At 40.7% G+C, this 16,781-nt stretch overlaps 1 protein-coding gene across 3 annotated transcripts in view; it reads left to right on the forward strand.

Annotated features, from left to right (window-relative positions):
• The window catches only part of LOC131693309 (catenin delta-2), a 77,425-nt gene extending 62,884 nt beyond the window's left edge, over positions 1-14,541 (forward strand). For all 3 annotated transcript variants that reach the window (XM_058981025.1, XM_058981023.1, XM_058981024.1), the window contains exons 3-5: positions 3,856-6,861; positions 7,254-8,054; positions 8,121-14,541. In XM_058981025.1, the coding sequence (XP_058837008.1) occupies positions 4,959-6,861; positions 7,254-8,054; positions 8,121-8,128 (2,712 nt within the window). In that variant the 5' untranslated portion in view covers positions 3,856-4,958 and the 3' untranslated portion in view covers positions 8,129-14,541. The remainder of the gene's footprint in view (positions 1-3,855; positions 6,862-7,253; positions 8,055-8,120) is intronic.
• Positions 14,542-16,781: the final 2,240 nt, after the last annotated feature.

Here is a 16,781-nt window from a genome sequence, read left to right on the forward strand (position 1 = left end):
CGAATACAGTAGCAAATGCCTGAGAAGAAGTTCCTCTAAATATAACCCTTAATTGGAGTTGTCCGTATTTTTACATGTGTTGTTTGATAACACATTAGTAGGGTAAGGTGGGGCAAATCCGACCGTTGGGTAAACCCGACCTCCCTCTGTTATCGAAAGTCGGAAGCAATACGCGATCTAATATCAATGTTGTTGTGTAGAGCATCGAAAATAATCGTAATGGTGGTATGACAGCATTTTATTAGTCTACATTGAGAATGTAATGAAATATGACGCGGTGGGGCAAATCCGACCTATAAATAGTGGGGTAAATCCGACCGCTTTTTTGCTAAGAAAATGATTGTTTATCAATTTGAAATATATTTTTATTGTTATAATTTATTATTTTTTGCACGATAATTCATAATTACAAACGAAAGACACAAAAATGTGATGAAAATAGTATTCGTCGAGCAATTGCTCGGATTCAAATGGGAATATCTTTACGTGCTATTGCTCGTGATTTTGACATTCCAAGATTGATATTAAATTCCATTTTCTTAATATTATAATTCAATAACATAACATTCATTGATTTAGCATTGAAAATTCATAAAATTTGGGTAATATCTGTATTAAATCAATAAAAAACATAGGTGCTCGAGTTTATCCCACCATTTTTGAAAACAGCAAAAATGAACTTTTTCGTAAAAATCTTGTATCTCAAAATTTTACCAAGATTCGAATAAAGTGCTATACATAGAAAGTTGCCCAGAAGTCTAACCTTTAATTTTGTTTATAAAACTTGATCCGATGTAAAATGAGCATTTTACAGCCAAAACCATTTACTAGGTCGGGTTTGCCCCACCTTACCCTACGTGGTGCCAGGTCATGTAGCCTTACTTCAATAGTGTCACATATCATTGAGTCTTAACTTGTTTATCTTAAAATGCCTCAATATAATTCAAAAAGTACACTACAGAGATAAGTGTATTACATTGAATGACAAATTATGGAGCGAACAATCTTAAATAAAATTAATTATTTAAGTTTTTGAAAAATGAGCGAACTGTCGATAAAAACGATATCTTTTAAATACTTTACCTCTAAAAGATTACTTGAACTGAAACTGAAAGATATGAGGTTACCACTCAAAAGTCCTTTTAAGTTTAGTTTTCCTTCTTTTAAACATGAGCTGGTTTTTAATCCAAAAGGAAGCAAAATCGATTTTGGCCCTTAACTGAGGCAAATAAATCAGCGTAAAACTGCCCTAGTGTTCACAAGCAAACTTATGATCTTTATTTTGTCCGATATCCTCAAACGTACACGGAAAAAATTGTTCCCAAAATCATGAATAAAGTGCCATGAATTCTGGAACAATCATGTTTTTACGTTAAGAAAACAGGTCCATGAACAACAATCATGTGTTTTATAATTATGTTCAATTTCTCTTCAGTAACACCAGCATAACGCCTTTATTAGTGGAAATATTGGTTTTTGTTTTGTGAAGTGCCGTCACGATTTCCGCCCTATCACTACCAAATCAATTTTCTGTACGTGAACTAATTCACAACTTTATGAACATTATTCATAAAACCAAAGGTTAACTCATGATGTTATTCATATACTTAGGAACATTAGTTCACAAAACCAAACATCATCGATATTTTCACGTGAACTATTTCACGACGGAATTTTATTCATGAATCCATTCAATTATCGTGAACTAATTCATGACTCCTAATATATTAGTCACGATCCGATATCCGTGCATGTGAAATAGTTCACAAAATAATGAAATAATAGTTATGAATTTATGAACTGGTTAATGATTCCTAGTACAATAGTCACGACCATGCTTGCCCGTGAAATAAATCACAAAATTATAAAATATTGATGTATACGTGAACTAGTTCAGGAATCCTGGTATAATAGCCACGACCTACCATTCGTGCTCGTGAAATAGTTCACAAAATCATCAAATATTATTCATGCATTCGTGAGCTGGTCCATGATTTCAAATAAATTATTCGCGATTAAACATCCGTGCTCACAACATGAAATATTTTTCATGCCTTCGTGATATCTACTATAATATTCACGACTTACCATTCGTGATCGTGAAATAGTTCACGAGATCATAAATTATTATTCATGAACTCGTGAACTGGTTCATGATTCCTAGTACAATAGTCACGTCTGACCATCCGTGCTCGTCAAATAGCTCATAATATCATGAACAATTATTCACGGATTCGTGAAGTAGTTCATGATTCCTAGCACATGATTTACGATCTATTTGTAGAATATATTTCTAGTTATTTTCAATTTCATGCAACATGTCAATGAAATTTTCACGTGACCTATTTCACAAAATTTGGAGTAGTATTCCTGGAATCATTTTTGTTTTATGAACTTTTTCGTGAACTGTCCAGCTGCTAGTGACCAGTAATAGGTACGAGCAGTAGATATGAGATAACTATTAGTACCTCGAACATCGTTATTCATTTGATAAGGTTCATTATGATGTTTGGACAGAAAACGAAAACTGCGTTGAGCACCACAAATCGTGTTCATGATATATTTCACAGAATAAAATAGCTGATATCATGAACATGGGTCACATTACTCCACGTGTCAAATTTGAAAGCAAGCTATGGAATAAAATATCACGGTAACGTGAACAGAAATTACGAAAATCGTGACTAAGATTCTGAAATCATGAACACCATGTAACTGGCGGCTGTGTATTCTCAAATTATGAACAAGAATCATAACTAAACATGTCTAGGGAACAACAACAGTAACCCAACCAAACATTCGAATGTAACGCCATGTATATATTCGGGGTGAACTAGTTTTTTTTTGTAAACACAAATAGTTTCATGAATATGAGGTTTATTATACACAATTTCAGGAACTTGGTCAAGATTTTCGTAAATGTTTCAATTCACAAAATCGTGATCTTTTGTTCATGAATTTATGAATAGATTTTTTCCGTGTAGGAGTTGATTCCTTCTTTTAGACTTCCGAAACTCTTTGAACCTGTAACAGAATGAAACTGAATGTCCAGGCAAATGGTTTAGAGGGTTTCAGGAGCACTGTTCCTTCTTTTGAACATGAGTAGTTCTTTTGACTTTAACTGTCTCCTCTCAAATTTGTTTGCATAATTTAAATCATTATTATCGAATGAATAGATTTGTTATCTTCTTTTACAGTTCATTAAAAATTTTATATGAATCATACACGAAGATAGTTCTTCGTTGTTACATATTATTAACAATTGTCCTCTAAATTTAATTTGATGTCATCTTAACAGAAAGTGATTTAACTGGCGAATGGCTAACCCAATCTGAGACTATTTCGCACCAGATGGCTGAATCCGTAGTCGTAGGCTTTACCGCAGCTGATAAATAGAAAACGTTTTGTTTATCACTTTGCCGAGAAACGATGGCGGTGATGATGAAGTTTTTATTTAGCTGCACTCTATGACCCAATCGTTGCCCATTTGAATACAATAGGGTAATAAGTTTGCGGTATTCGTCACGGGCAGATACGCCGGAAGTTAATGTACTTCTACCGGTCGGTGATTTATGGATTTGGTCTAGTTTCGTACAAGTGAATGATAGAATCTCTACAAAGCTGAACCATAAAGGCCAGAATTTTACTCAACTGCAAATGACAAAATCGATTCTCCCCAAATATGCATTTTAGGCCATAAAATGCCACCAATCAATAAACCTAGCCGGCCTCTCTGCCGGTTTCATTCCCTGGAGGGCTCTACTGATTCGATTTACTCTACCGACAAACACATTCATGTGCAGATAATCATGTCCCGTATACTTATATAGGTTTTTTTGTGTGTCTTTTTTGCAGATGGATGCCGTGCGGCCCGTTGAACTGAAGTGTCTTTGAATTGATAACAAGCTTCTCTCCTTGCCGGTGTTTTAACTGTGTGTTGGCGACGTTCGAGTCGAAAAGCTGAATACAGGGGAGGCAGGAGAAAAAAAAACTGCAGTCAGCAGCCTTGTTCAACAACGATTACACATACATCGAGGACGACGACGACGACGACCTAGGGATATATGAGCGGAAGGAGTGAACGTATGGGTCCTGTGCCGAGGACGTTTGCAACCTCCCGCAGATAGGTTCTCATTCACGTTGTGTCAAACAGCGGTGGCGACGCTTGTCGCGCTCTATCTCTGTGGTCTGGTGTACACGAAAGAACTGAACTCGAATTCTGGACAAGAAGGAGAAAAGCGGGTGCCGAAAACACATCTTATCTATGCGATTCTCGTTCTAGCACACAAAAGTTTCTAGTGTTCTGTCGAAGGAAGGATCTAGGTGGTAAGGGGGTGCACCAGCAAAAAGGATTTTCCCAAAAGGCACGTTTCGTTCGAAGGAATAGGGTGGATTTTTTCGAGGTCGATCGGGCGCATTTTTGCTTCTTTATATTCCGCCACCCACCCACTCAGCTAGAAGCGACCGTGGAATGGAAAATAGCGCACAGAAACGAGTGATAGGTTAATTATAGTGGCATTTATTTATCCGGAAGCGGCGCTTATCAAGTAACGAAATTGTCAATTGAGACAAAGTGTTTCGAATAGGAAGTAAAAAACCGTAGTCATAGAGAAGTTGGTGTGGTTGAATTGAATAGCGGAAGAACGATGCGCTCGTCGAAGCGATTTTATTGACGAACGTTTTGGAAGTGTTATCTATTGAAATAAGAGATACAGTGAGGCATATATTGAAGTGTTTTTGTGTTTCTTTTGTGCTGCAATAAAGAAGACTAAATTAAGTGATTGTGATGTATATCTTTGGAGCAGATTGTTTTGATGGATATCATTGACTAGGGAAGGCGCATTTCATGTTATTGTTTATTGCTTAACTGTGTGCAATATACAACTAGTTCGTAGGGAGAAGGAGGATTACGTGTGGCGAAACGTAATTACCAAACACTGGAAAAATAACCATCATCAATGCATAGTGAGGATGAACTAATCGCCCGTACTCACAAACAACAAACGACGCAGCAAATCACGACCGTAACGAAGGTCGTGCGCGAGGTGACGCAATTGGGACCGGATGGGCAGCCATTTGACTATGTAGCAATGCCACTCGACATGGGACCGGATGGACAACCTCTCGACTACGTGTCGATGCCGATGGGGATCTACACGACTAGGTCACAATATATGAACTACAATCACCTGGATCAGCAGGAGCAATTGGCTGCAGCAGCAGCAGCAGCCGCATCTCAGTCGCATCTGCCACCGGGTGCGAAAGGGATGGGTGGACCCAACGATAAAGGACCATACCAAACTCACTACCAGGACTATGAGCACTATTCACAATACGCAGACTCTGGCTATGACCCAGCCGGTGTTCACCATCCACCCCATCCGCAGTCCTACCTCGGAGAATACCAGATCAATGATCGTTCAACACCACACAACTCGAGCGAGAATAGTGAATCTTCGATTCCTCTTCCGATGAATGTGCCTCAGATGGGCAATCCGTCAGCCAACATGCTACCACCTGGTTACTTACAGGGACAGTACGATGAAATGGGCGAGTATGTAATAGCGCCATCACCTGGCGGGCCAGTAGATAGGCTTTACCCAGATAACCAATCGGCTATGGTTTACGGTTACGTGTCAACTCCTCCCTATGGTACAATCAGTTCTCACGGTCATCTCGACCCAACTGGTGCCAATGAACCCACGTATACAACAAAGCAACTTGCATATGAAGCAGCGGCCAGCAGTCAACGAGGCGTACCACCAGAAGGTTACTATGATGGTGAAGACGATCTGTCGCAGCACATGTCCAACCTGCAAATCCACAATCACGTCTTTCTGCAACATCACATCATAACGTCCCCAGGGGGCAACAATCGTTCAGCAGGAAATGGACCCGAGGGTCCCGACCTCGAAGACCAGCGCCAAATGAAATGGCGAGATCCAAACCTAACCGAAGTGATCGGTTTCCTCAGTCATCCTAACAACGCCATCAAAGCCAACGCTGCCGCGTACTTACAGCATCTTTGCTATATGGACGATCCCAATAAGCAGCGAACACGAACACTAGGTGGAGTACCCCCGCTGGTCAAACTGCTGGGTCACGAGAACACCGACGTCTATCGGAACGCCTGTGGAGCCCTGCGGAATCTTTCCTACGGTCGTCAGAACGACGAAAATAAACGTGCAATCAACAGTGCAGGTGGTATTCAAGCACTGATCCATCTGTTAAGACGGACTTCCGAATCCGACATCAAGGAACTGGTAACCGGAATTATCTGGAACATGTCATCCTGCGAAGATCTGAAGCGGTTCATTATCGACGATGCCATCCTTGTAATTGTGTCGTACATCATCATTCCCCACTCGGGTTGGGATCCGACTAACCCTGGTGAAACTTGTTGGAGTACGGTGTTCCGGAATGCATCGGGAATTCTGCGAAATGTTAGTTCGGCTGGAGAATATGCGCGAAAAAAGCTGCGCGAATGTGAAGGTCTAGTCGATTCGTTGCTGTACGTGATACGGATAGCGATCGAAAAGTCCAACATCGGTAACAAGATCGTGGAGAACTGTGTGTGTATATTGCGGAACCTTTCCTACCGCTGTCAGGAGGTGGAAGATCCGAACTACGACAAGAATCCGATTCCGCACCATAGTAGCGCGGACGGGTCGCACGGAAGTGCTATCGTAAGTGCGGCCTCCTCGAAAGGTGAAAATCTGGGCTGCTTCGGAGCGAGTAAGAAGAAAAAAGAACAACAGGCAGCAGCGGCGGCAGCTCAACAGGCCGCCGAACCGAAGGATCATTCAACGGCGAACGGAGATCCGGCACGGATGGCGTATAAGAATACGGCACACTATAAGGGTAAGTATTATTGCTTCAGGATGTTTGTTTGTGAATTTGATCTTTGGACAGGAATGTTGTGGTCTGCAATTGTTGGGAATTTTTGTTTGCATTTGGTTCTGATGTTCGTAATGTTTTATTCTAACAAAACAATTGAGTTTTATCTTATCAGACTAACTTTAAATTAGGCATCCCAAATCACAATGTCGTACCATTCAACATAACTCATTTCAAACAGTCCAAAGCCGTTCTTGTCAGTCTCTCACGGCACGAAGACTTCACGTATCATTCGAATTATTCTGTTTAACATACCCAGCTATAGCTTCAGTTTCAAGGGTCATTTTTACTAGCTTTTTTAGAAGACCGCTGCACTGTATGGGACTAATCGTCCAATTATCTATTTACCCTCACAGGAGCGGAGCAACTGTGGCAGCCCGACGTTGTACATTCCTATCTTGCCTTACTGCAGAGTTGCTCAAATCCGGAAACGCTCGAAGCGGCAGCCGGAGCGTTGCAGAACCTGGCCGCGTGCTACTGGCAGCCAAGTATAGAGATTCGCGCCACCGTGCGAAAGGAGAAAGGCCTTCCCATTCTGGTGGAACTGCTGCGGATGGAAGTGGACCGGGTGGTGTGTGCCGTTGCAACCGCCCTTCGGAATCTAGCTATTGACCAAAGAAACAAAGAATTGATCGGCAAGTATGCCATGCGGGATTTGGTCCAGAAGTTACCCTCGGGGAATCCGCAGTGTGATCAAGGAACCTCGGATGATACGATTGCAGCCGTGCTGGCCACGCTCAATGAAGTAATTAAGAAGAATGCGGAATTCGCCCGATCCCTACTCGAAGCTGGTGGAGTCGAACGGTTAATGAACATGACACGACAGCGGCTAAAGTATACCCCAAGGGTACTTAAATTCGCTGGACAGTTGCTATTTACGATGTGGCAACACCAGGATCTACGAGATACTTACAAGAAGCACGGCTGGAAGGAGCAGGACTTTGTAACGAAAACAATTGCCTCACGGAACGTGAATAGTAGTAATGGCGGGAGCTACAGTGATAACTCGCCAAATTCCCCCAACAATACCCTTAACCGTCCGATGGCATCCCAGAGTGGTACCAGATACGAAGATCGAACAATGAAGCGGCAGCAAAATTCGAACAACGGTGGCCAAGCCATGTCACTACCACCTAGCGATGGAACGCTGAAGTTAGGTAAGTCATTACACTGCAAACTCGACGCTAGTATACATTACACCAACCGATATTTTAAAATTTTAGGTAGATGAATGCATCAAGCCGAATCTGGTTTAACGGGGTAGGAGTAAGAGAAGCCAAACTGAAAGCAAAAGCCACAATTGCAACACAAAAACAGGTACCGATGCCACCTGTAGAGTTCTTGTAGTCTAACTTGGTGGCAATGAAGAAAACCCAATTATACAATTGGAAAGGTAGCTTTCCAAAAGCTAATAGTGTGACTCAATGGGTATAACCGTCAAGGAAAACCTATACAAGAAAAGGTATCACGAGTATGACATCGTAGAGTAGCTTACAAAGTAATATATAATATCTCTCAAACATCAAACAATCTTACTGGACAAAGCTCTTTGAAACCAATTGGATAGTCCTCACGTAGCAACGCTCATGCAGTTTTAGAACCTTACTACCCTCTCTGAAAATCATGGAATTTAAAATTCAAACCTTACCAATCATCTCTCTGTCATGTCATTCGCCCAACAGCTCTTGCATCAGATTTTTCCCTTGCACATTAGTTTCACCAACGTGGTGTCCTCAACGAAGATCAGTTGATGAAAGGATAATTAGCGTGATGGAAAAAACTAGGTTTCAACAAATAACCAAATATGCGTATAAATTTGTAAATGGTTTGTATTTCTCAAGTTGTTTACCGGATGTTGTTGCAGAGCAGTTGGTGTGGTGGGGCTAGGATAGAAACCCTGTCATATGGTAATGTTTTTTACAATCGACAACCAGTGTCACGATTTTACAGGTGTGGCTGGTGGGGTCTCAAATATCAACAAACTCTTGCTTAAAGCCGGTGGTGCTGTGCGTTCTCTGTTACATTATGTTTTAACACTCGTGTGCTGTATAGGAAAGGATTTCTATTTTTACTACATCTATCGTTGCATCGGAGATCCTCTACCTCAAATGGAAGCCATTTTCAACGTAACTTAATAGTGGGGCTTGTGTTAAACTGTCGTCAGCTCTAGTGTCTGATCACCAAGTTTAAGCAGGTTCAAAAAGCACAGCAAATCATATTTTCTCCTGGATGTTGAGGAAACTCCGAGAAAAATAAAACCTGTCTCCACGGATAATGCAACAGGAAGAAGCAAAAAGGGAAACTCTGTAGCCATCCCAAATTAAGCAAATTAAGTTCAAATATCACCAATACTATGCGTAATAACATTTTTTAAACTCGGGGACCTGAAGGAAACTGCGAAGCCGGTCTCAAATCATGATGGAACAATCCCCACAAATGGAATAAGATGGGGCGATTTATTCTAACTAATGTTTCTATTTGACTTGATCAATTACGTCCGCGTGAAGGATGAGAAAACCGCACGTGGGTGTTGGGCGAATCTATTATGGAAAACACTGGTCTAATCTCTGTGTGAATTAATTTACCCCGATCGACGAATTACAGATCGATCGAAGTTACAAAATAATAGGTAACACCGTGGATCATCATCATTTAAGCAGTTTTGGTGCCCGCGATCAAATGTTCTTCCTTTAAATGGGTAACATTGAGCACAACGCAGGTAGAAAAAAGTATTTTTTTAATTCTTTTAATCGTTAGTAAGAACAATAATTGCTGTGTCCTGTTTCACGCTGCATTTTGTGAGTGTTGACTAAGTTCTTACGTTAGCAAAGCCCCCATAAAAAGTGCTAGTTAAACAGTGGGTCTTTAATGATTTTTACAACATGTAAAAATTAACGTAGCTTGCTGCTACATGTTGAGATCCTCTTCTTTGATGGTGAAACAGTAACTATGTTGTCCGCCGCAACTTGGTAACATGGTTGTAGCTTGGTCTGCTGGCGCCCTTGGCGGAGCCTCAGTTTTGTGTCCCTTTGCTGTTTACTTTGGCTTTGATTTTCAGTTCAACTTTCAAACAATATTTTTAGTACATAGAAAAGGTAGACTTATCCTGATTGCTACTCACTCACTTATAAGGCGGATCAAGATGTCAACGCTCTCCCAAGGCTGGAGTCTTTGGCGGTGATCCTCCTTGGCAATACCACACTACGGATCTGCTTCATAAAAAGTATGACTATGATAATCTTTCAAAAGCGACGATGAAAAAGGAAATTTCGCAAAAAACAGTAGTTTGGTGAAATTTAAAGTATAAACTCGTTACGAATATCTCTGTAATATCATTCGAAGTCAGGTGTTTCAAGGTGACGGACAGAGCATTTTTTCCTTGTGAAATCAGTTGACGAGAGGTATTTGAAGGCGACGGAAGGCGGGTTGTTCTAGTAGACTGTACGTGTGGATCGGGTTACTGAGCAGACTATTCACCATACAACAATATGAAGAATAGATTTAAACGTTTCTAGAGAAAATTTCGAATAGGACTTAAGTAACAATGAGAGATTCTTTTTGGGTTATTTCTCTTCTGTTCATTACTCGGTCGTTTCAACATTTAGTACTCAACACTGCATAATATTCTAGTAATAACCATCGGTTTTCGATATGTACTGATAAATTAGTGCAAAGTGTTATAGGACGTGAATCGTTTGTAAAGAACTGCTCAACCTATTTGGCTATTTCGAGAAAGAATCCACCAGTACCGCTAACGAACTGCACTTTGCCAGACGGACCTTATCGCTGTTATGCAGATGAAAAGCCCTGATGCTAGGAGTACTAACATAGCGCTCATTCGATTATTTTTACATGGGGATTGCCAGCGATCATGCAGAGCGATTCCCTTTTCAAAACAGTGAGTTCTTAGAACACTGGAAAAAGGGCATTAAAGCCAATAAGTCGATTCCTCTGAACCCGCAGTCGATCGGTGCCGTAGAATGGCAAAACCAGAGCATCATTAAAACCATGGCTGGTGCCAGACAAAATGGTAGCAACTGGAAGGAATCCTTACAATTTTATGTATATGCACACAACACTTCTAAGCCTCATGCACGACTTGGAATAACGCCCTTTAAGTTACTGGTATGGTGGCGGTATTGTGGTTTCTTTCTGAGTTTGTGGGAGGCTGAACTGATCAAGGAATTGGATAGATCTGATGTGCGAGATCAGGACGCGTTCTCAAAATTGATGACCGCGGACCATCGTCGAGGAGCAAAAAACTCTGACATAGCTGTTGGTGATAAGGTGGTACTTGAGATCCCAAAGAAAAACAAGACGTATGCAGTTTTTTTTCATCGAACAGTTTACAGTGCTATCACACCAAGGAGCAAAGGGAGTCCTTCTAAATGAGCAAGGAGTGCAATACGCCCGGAACGTAGCTTATGTTAAACAAGCTTTAGAACCACGCTTTTTGTCGGAAAAGGTTTCAATGCCAAGTGGAAATGATCCCGAAAATCCCTCAGCTCATCTATGTGATGAAGCAACGATTGCCTGCGAAGGACGATAAAAAAACCAGAGATAAAATACAGAAAATCATTTCTTTCAGTGCTAGATAAACTACAACAGTGGGATACTAACGGTTCGGTCCGTAATGCTGATGGAAACGAAGAAGTTTGTCCAATTTAGCTGTTGCGATATAAGGGTTGCTTTTGTCGACGGCTGTGGAAAGATCTATGTAAATAGCATCAATTAGCAGTCCGTCGGCGGATCCATCGAGTACATACTTTGTGAATGATAGCAGGTTGGTCGTTGTCAATCATTTAGGCATAAAAGATTATTGGCAATGGAGGTACTGGAGATCATGCTAGAATCACAAATTCTATCAGGTGTGCACTGCCCATAATCGTAAGTCAGTCCCATGTAGATAGGAGATCCCATAGAACATGGGACTGACTTGCGATTATGGACAGTGCAGTGCACAACACACTCGAGTGCGATCGGCTAGTTTTACTGATACTGTCTTGGAACTCGCCCACCGATCATCGTTGCTCGCTTGGGTTTTCACACCATGGTGAACAGCGATAAGCACACCACCACCCGATGTATTCTGTTTGTTGAGGGCGGCGTTAATTTTGAATAGCACATGCTCAATTTTCGAAACATTTAACCTATTTAGAAACACAGTTCAGGGCGGTAAGCGTCATTTTGAGAGATCGATCCGTTTATATCATAGCACGAGAAACGGGTAGATGAAAAGATTTCACATTCCCGGATAGTCGAGATTTGGAAACACCACGTTGGTATCACCACTTTTAAATAGACAACATTTGTCGTCCTACTTTGCTAGCCGATTCTGCATCATCAATCATTAGGTGTTCTTATATGAGGCGTTACTGAGCAGTTATGTCACTCATGATTTCTTTTTTTTCCATTCTAGAGTTTTTAACCTTAAGGTCATTCGCCTCTTCAGGTTAGAAAAATCTCTTAGGAAAAATGTCTAACCCTATGTGCGGGGTCGGGACTAGAACCCAGGTGTGCTGCGTACAAGGCAATCGATTTACCAATACGCTACGCCCACTCCCCACTCATTCATTTCAATGCAATTTCAGTAACGCAATTACTTAACAATGATGCTTATAATTCTCGTGTAAAGGCACCTATTCCTTTTTTCTATCTTTTCACTCGCATCATCATTTTCCTCGCACACAAAATTGAGCTCCCATACCTACTCATCGAAAATGGACCTATATTGGTGTAAAATGAATGGTGACAGTGAAAGCGAGACAGCAGCAACTGCCACATCGGCGAAGATGTATGTTTATGTACAACATTACTGCATAGATCAAGATAGAATCAATAGAATAATCGAATACTCAACAGCTAAATCACACCCACATAGAGCTGGTAATCCACACCCATACACATACTTCAGAGGTAATATATTGATCGTTAATGGAATTAGCTAAACAATCTATATTCCTGTAAAAATATTCTTAAGTGAAGTAAAAGTGCATACGACCCATTAAGGTTTATACATAAGTACTCCTGGAGGCGCTCATTAATTCGACTTTTTTGATAACATGAACGATGGGAATTCAAGTGCGTTACAAGGATTTTAAAAACCAACATTGTAAAAACAGTAACATGTGGAACTAATTTGATACATTTTTCAAAAAAAAAAGAACAAAATACCCTAATCTTAAGAACTCAAAAATAACAACAGAAGCAGGAAGAAAACAGCAACAAATTTTTATCCCTCGCTATTACTCTATAGTGTAACCAACATACCCCACGTGTAAACCGTCAGTCATAGTCCACATACAAAATCATTGTCAAAAATTACTTCGAAAGAAGATATAGAGCAGCGATTGCCGCAAGGAATTACAGTGGGTAAACCAAACCATGGCCCTAGGTACTACATCAAGCTCTGCTTCGAAAACGAACAAGAGATAACAAACACGAGAACAAACGACGCAGTCAAATAAAAAGTGCAACAGCATACCCATTCAGAACCCGTAGATTAGAGTAAATTGAATTAATTGATAACAACTAAAACAACAGTACATACAAATAAGTAACGTAATATCTAATCATAGCAAGGAAGTAAAATACAAGTAAAAGGGTAATACTTTTATGGTCAATTTTATCAAATAAAAAGTTACAAAACAATATAGGAATCACCAAATTCACTTTCACTCACCCACTGTCGCATCATAATAAGCACACGCATTTAGAGGAACATGAAAATCACGCAGTTAGACATAGGGACAACTTCTATCAATTTCGCATAAACAGCAAGAAGGAAAGCAGGAAATATCAACGGCATTTTCGGTTTTATAGTAGTACAACTGCCTAGTCTCGCCCACAAAACTGGAAAAAAACGAAACGAACAGAACGAATTGTTGGCATATTAGTAAATCTGTGTTTTCCACCCATTCCATAACGATACGACGCCACTTTAGGGCCAATTTTTGCGTTTGAGTATTTTGATATAACAATATTGGTTCTTTAAATGAAAGTGGGTTGTCGTAAAGCAAGTGTTCACATTCGGAACGATGTGAAGAACGGTTGCGCCTTTTAATATTGATTGACTTTAAACTGCCATTCGATTGGCAGTCGCAAACTGAGTTGGAGCAAAAAAAGACGTTTGCTACAAGTTGTAACAGTAGATACAGAACATCTTCACTATCTCTTTCGGCCCTTCAGAGTGCCCAATACTTTGACATTTATATACCATGGTAAATAACTCCAATTATTGGGCGCTCTCAAGATCTAAAAAGATAGTGAAAACGGTATTACTAGTGGCAACTCTAATCAAGTGTTTTGTATCTTCTCATTCAGAACAGTAGCAGCTGCGGCAGCGTTTAATTTGTTTATGTTTAGCGTGTAGAATAGTGATCGCGAGATATGTGGAATAACATGAAATTAAGATACTGGGTATTCTGAACTAATTATTACAATTATTCGAAATTATATTATTATGCAGCAAAAAATATATACTATCGATAGCGAAGGAAAGTCAGGACTGTGCATGAATTATGGTTATTAGTAGGCAAATGAGTAGTGAGCGGGAGAATGGTATGATTAAAATTACTTAATCTAAAAAGGATAAAAGTATATACAAACAATTAAAATTAAATGTATGTATTCCAGCAAAAAAAACCACGACTATTGAGCAGCAGGAAAAATGACAGTCGAAGTACACAAACGTATAGTTGAAACAATTGGATTCCATTCTTGAATAATTATTATTAAATTGACGAAAAAAACAGAAACCACACATGCTATTAGAATGCCTTTATTTAGTTTTATATATTTACATTATTTTATTGTATTATTTTATCTTTTTCGTAAAAAATACACTGATTCATTAGTAACAATTAAGAAAACGACAACAAATATTTTAAAAATGGTGAGCATACATAATTTTTGAAATGCAATAAAAAAGTAAATAAATTATTGATATTCAAAAATGTACCAACTATCAATCATCCGAAAAGTCATCAAATTCATTGGTATTCGAACTTGCAGCGTTACTTCGTCAGATAACATTAGAAGCAGTATATGTTCTGCTGAAGCTTCGAATGGTACTGCTCGTCTCTTCAATAATGACAGCTTCCAGGCGTACGGATTATCAGACGAACGGCTTGGAGGAATTTGAGAAATTGACTCTTGATGCAGGCTGAAATGATAAACTGACGATTTATTACCAGTACGTCCGAGGTCTATGTAAAAAAATCGAGTTTTCCTAGCAATCTCTTTTTCCTACTATGACATAATTGCTCTCACTAAGATCTGATTAGATGATAGGATTCATGCTGTTTATAGAAACGATCGCAGCTTTGTGAACAGCCGTAAATCACGCGGACTGGGTACTCATCGCTATATGATACGCATTGAACAGTTTCGCCGATCCAATACCTGTTGACATTTCGCTTGAACAGTATTTTATTTGTCAAAAGATCGTAAGAGTGATCTAGTCAGTGCAAGCATGCAAGATGCTGTTCTTTCTTGTCTTCCATTACTGCGCATTTTTGAGAGCAGAAAAAATGTTTAAAAACACCCTGACCAGAAAAAACATGTACAAAAACCAACAACTCAGGGAACGGGTTTAGGCAGCCACCCGACCCGCTAACACAACTACTCATGTACGGAACCTGATTCCTCCTGAGCACTACCTTACGGCATTACTTCGAAAAGAAGTTTATTTACGTGCACAGCGCACACTCGAATCCAACTACAACTACTAAGTAGTTAGTTCCGTCAGTAGGGTTACAGCACTCATTCTTGACACACAACCAGTTTTTGACCATCCACACTACGTAGCCATTTCTATATGGAAGTGGAAAAGCTAGCTTTGGGTCGAAAATTCGGGCTCTTCTCCTACGAGAACAACCTGGGTGGCAAACTTCAGATTGACTAGTTTACTGAGCCCTTCGGCTCCTTGTGCCATTTAGCACTATTTCCTCGTTGAGCTCGCGATTTGAACGCGAACTACTCGCTCTAGCCGATGGGCCTAGCCTACTTCGACGGAGAATTCCTTGGTGAGGGAAGTTCTCCCGAAACCGAGCCAACCAGCCAGATGCCGAGGTCAGTTCGGCGATTCCAGTGGAGCGTGGCGTCCGGCTCGCTGGCGTCCCGAAAACCCATACTCAGTCCATTTCCGCAGTCTACTCGATCAGTCCTCAGCGGTGGATCTAGCCTACCCCTGCGGAGAGTTCCCTGGCGGTGATTGCTCTCCCTAAACCGTTGCTCGCTGTTCATTACGCCATTTTCGCTGTAAGGCGGTCATGATCTGCATCATCACTCTGTTGAACGCGTTCAACGTATTTACGTCGCTTGTCATTCTGTAGCCTACATTATCCGGGTTGACCTCCAGTCCTCCCATTTTAAGTAACTCCCTGCACGTCGTTGTGAACCTCGGACATTTGGAGATCACATGCTTCGGTGTCTTCTCCACGTTCACACACTTCGGGTACAATGGTGACGTTGCGTGCTCAAACCGATGAAGATACTTCCTGAATCAGCCGTGGCCCGACAGGAGCGGTGTTCGGTGGAAGGTCACCTTTGTGTGCTTTCTATTGACCCATGCTTGCCCATTGACAAGTTTGGGATGAACCGTATTGTTCCATTCATGCTGCTACGTCGCCAACGCATCGATTATTACCTTCTTTCTCACGTTTTTGGTGTTTCTTCGATTGTAGCAATCGATATCCTCCGCCAGGGTGATGCAGATGGGGATCATCCAGGCGATAACGCATACTGCCTCCGACGACATTGTTTTGCTTCTCGGGCCACATACGTTTGGCACGTTCCTCGCTATTACATTTGTTTTCTTTGCCTACTTTTCGCAGGCGTAGTCGACGTCGTGTTGAAGCTCAACCGGTCGTCGATTATCCCTC

The sequence above is a fragment of the Topomyia yanbarensis genome, chromosome 3 (assembly GCF_030247195.1).
Source record: "Topomyia yanbarensis strain Yona2022 chromosome 3, ASM3024719v1, whole genome shotgun sequence".
NCBI classification, from domain to species: domain Eukaryota; kingdom Metazoa; phylum Arthropoda; class Insecta; order Diptera; family Culicidae; genus Topomyia; species Topomyia yanbarensis.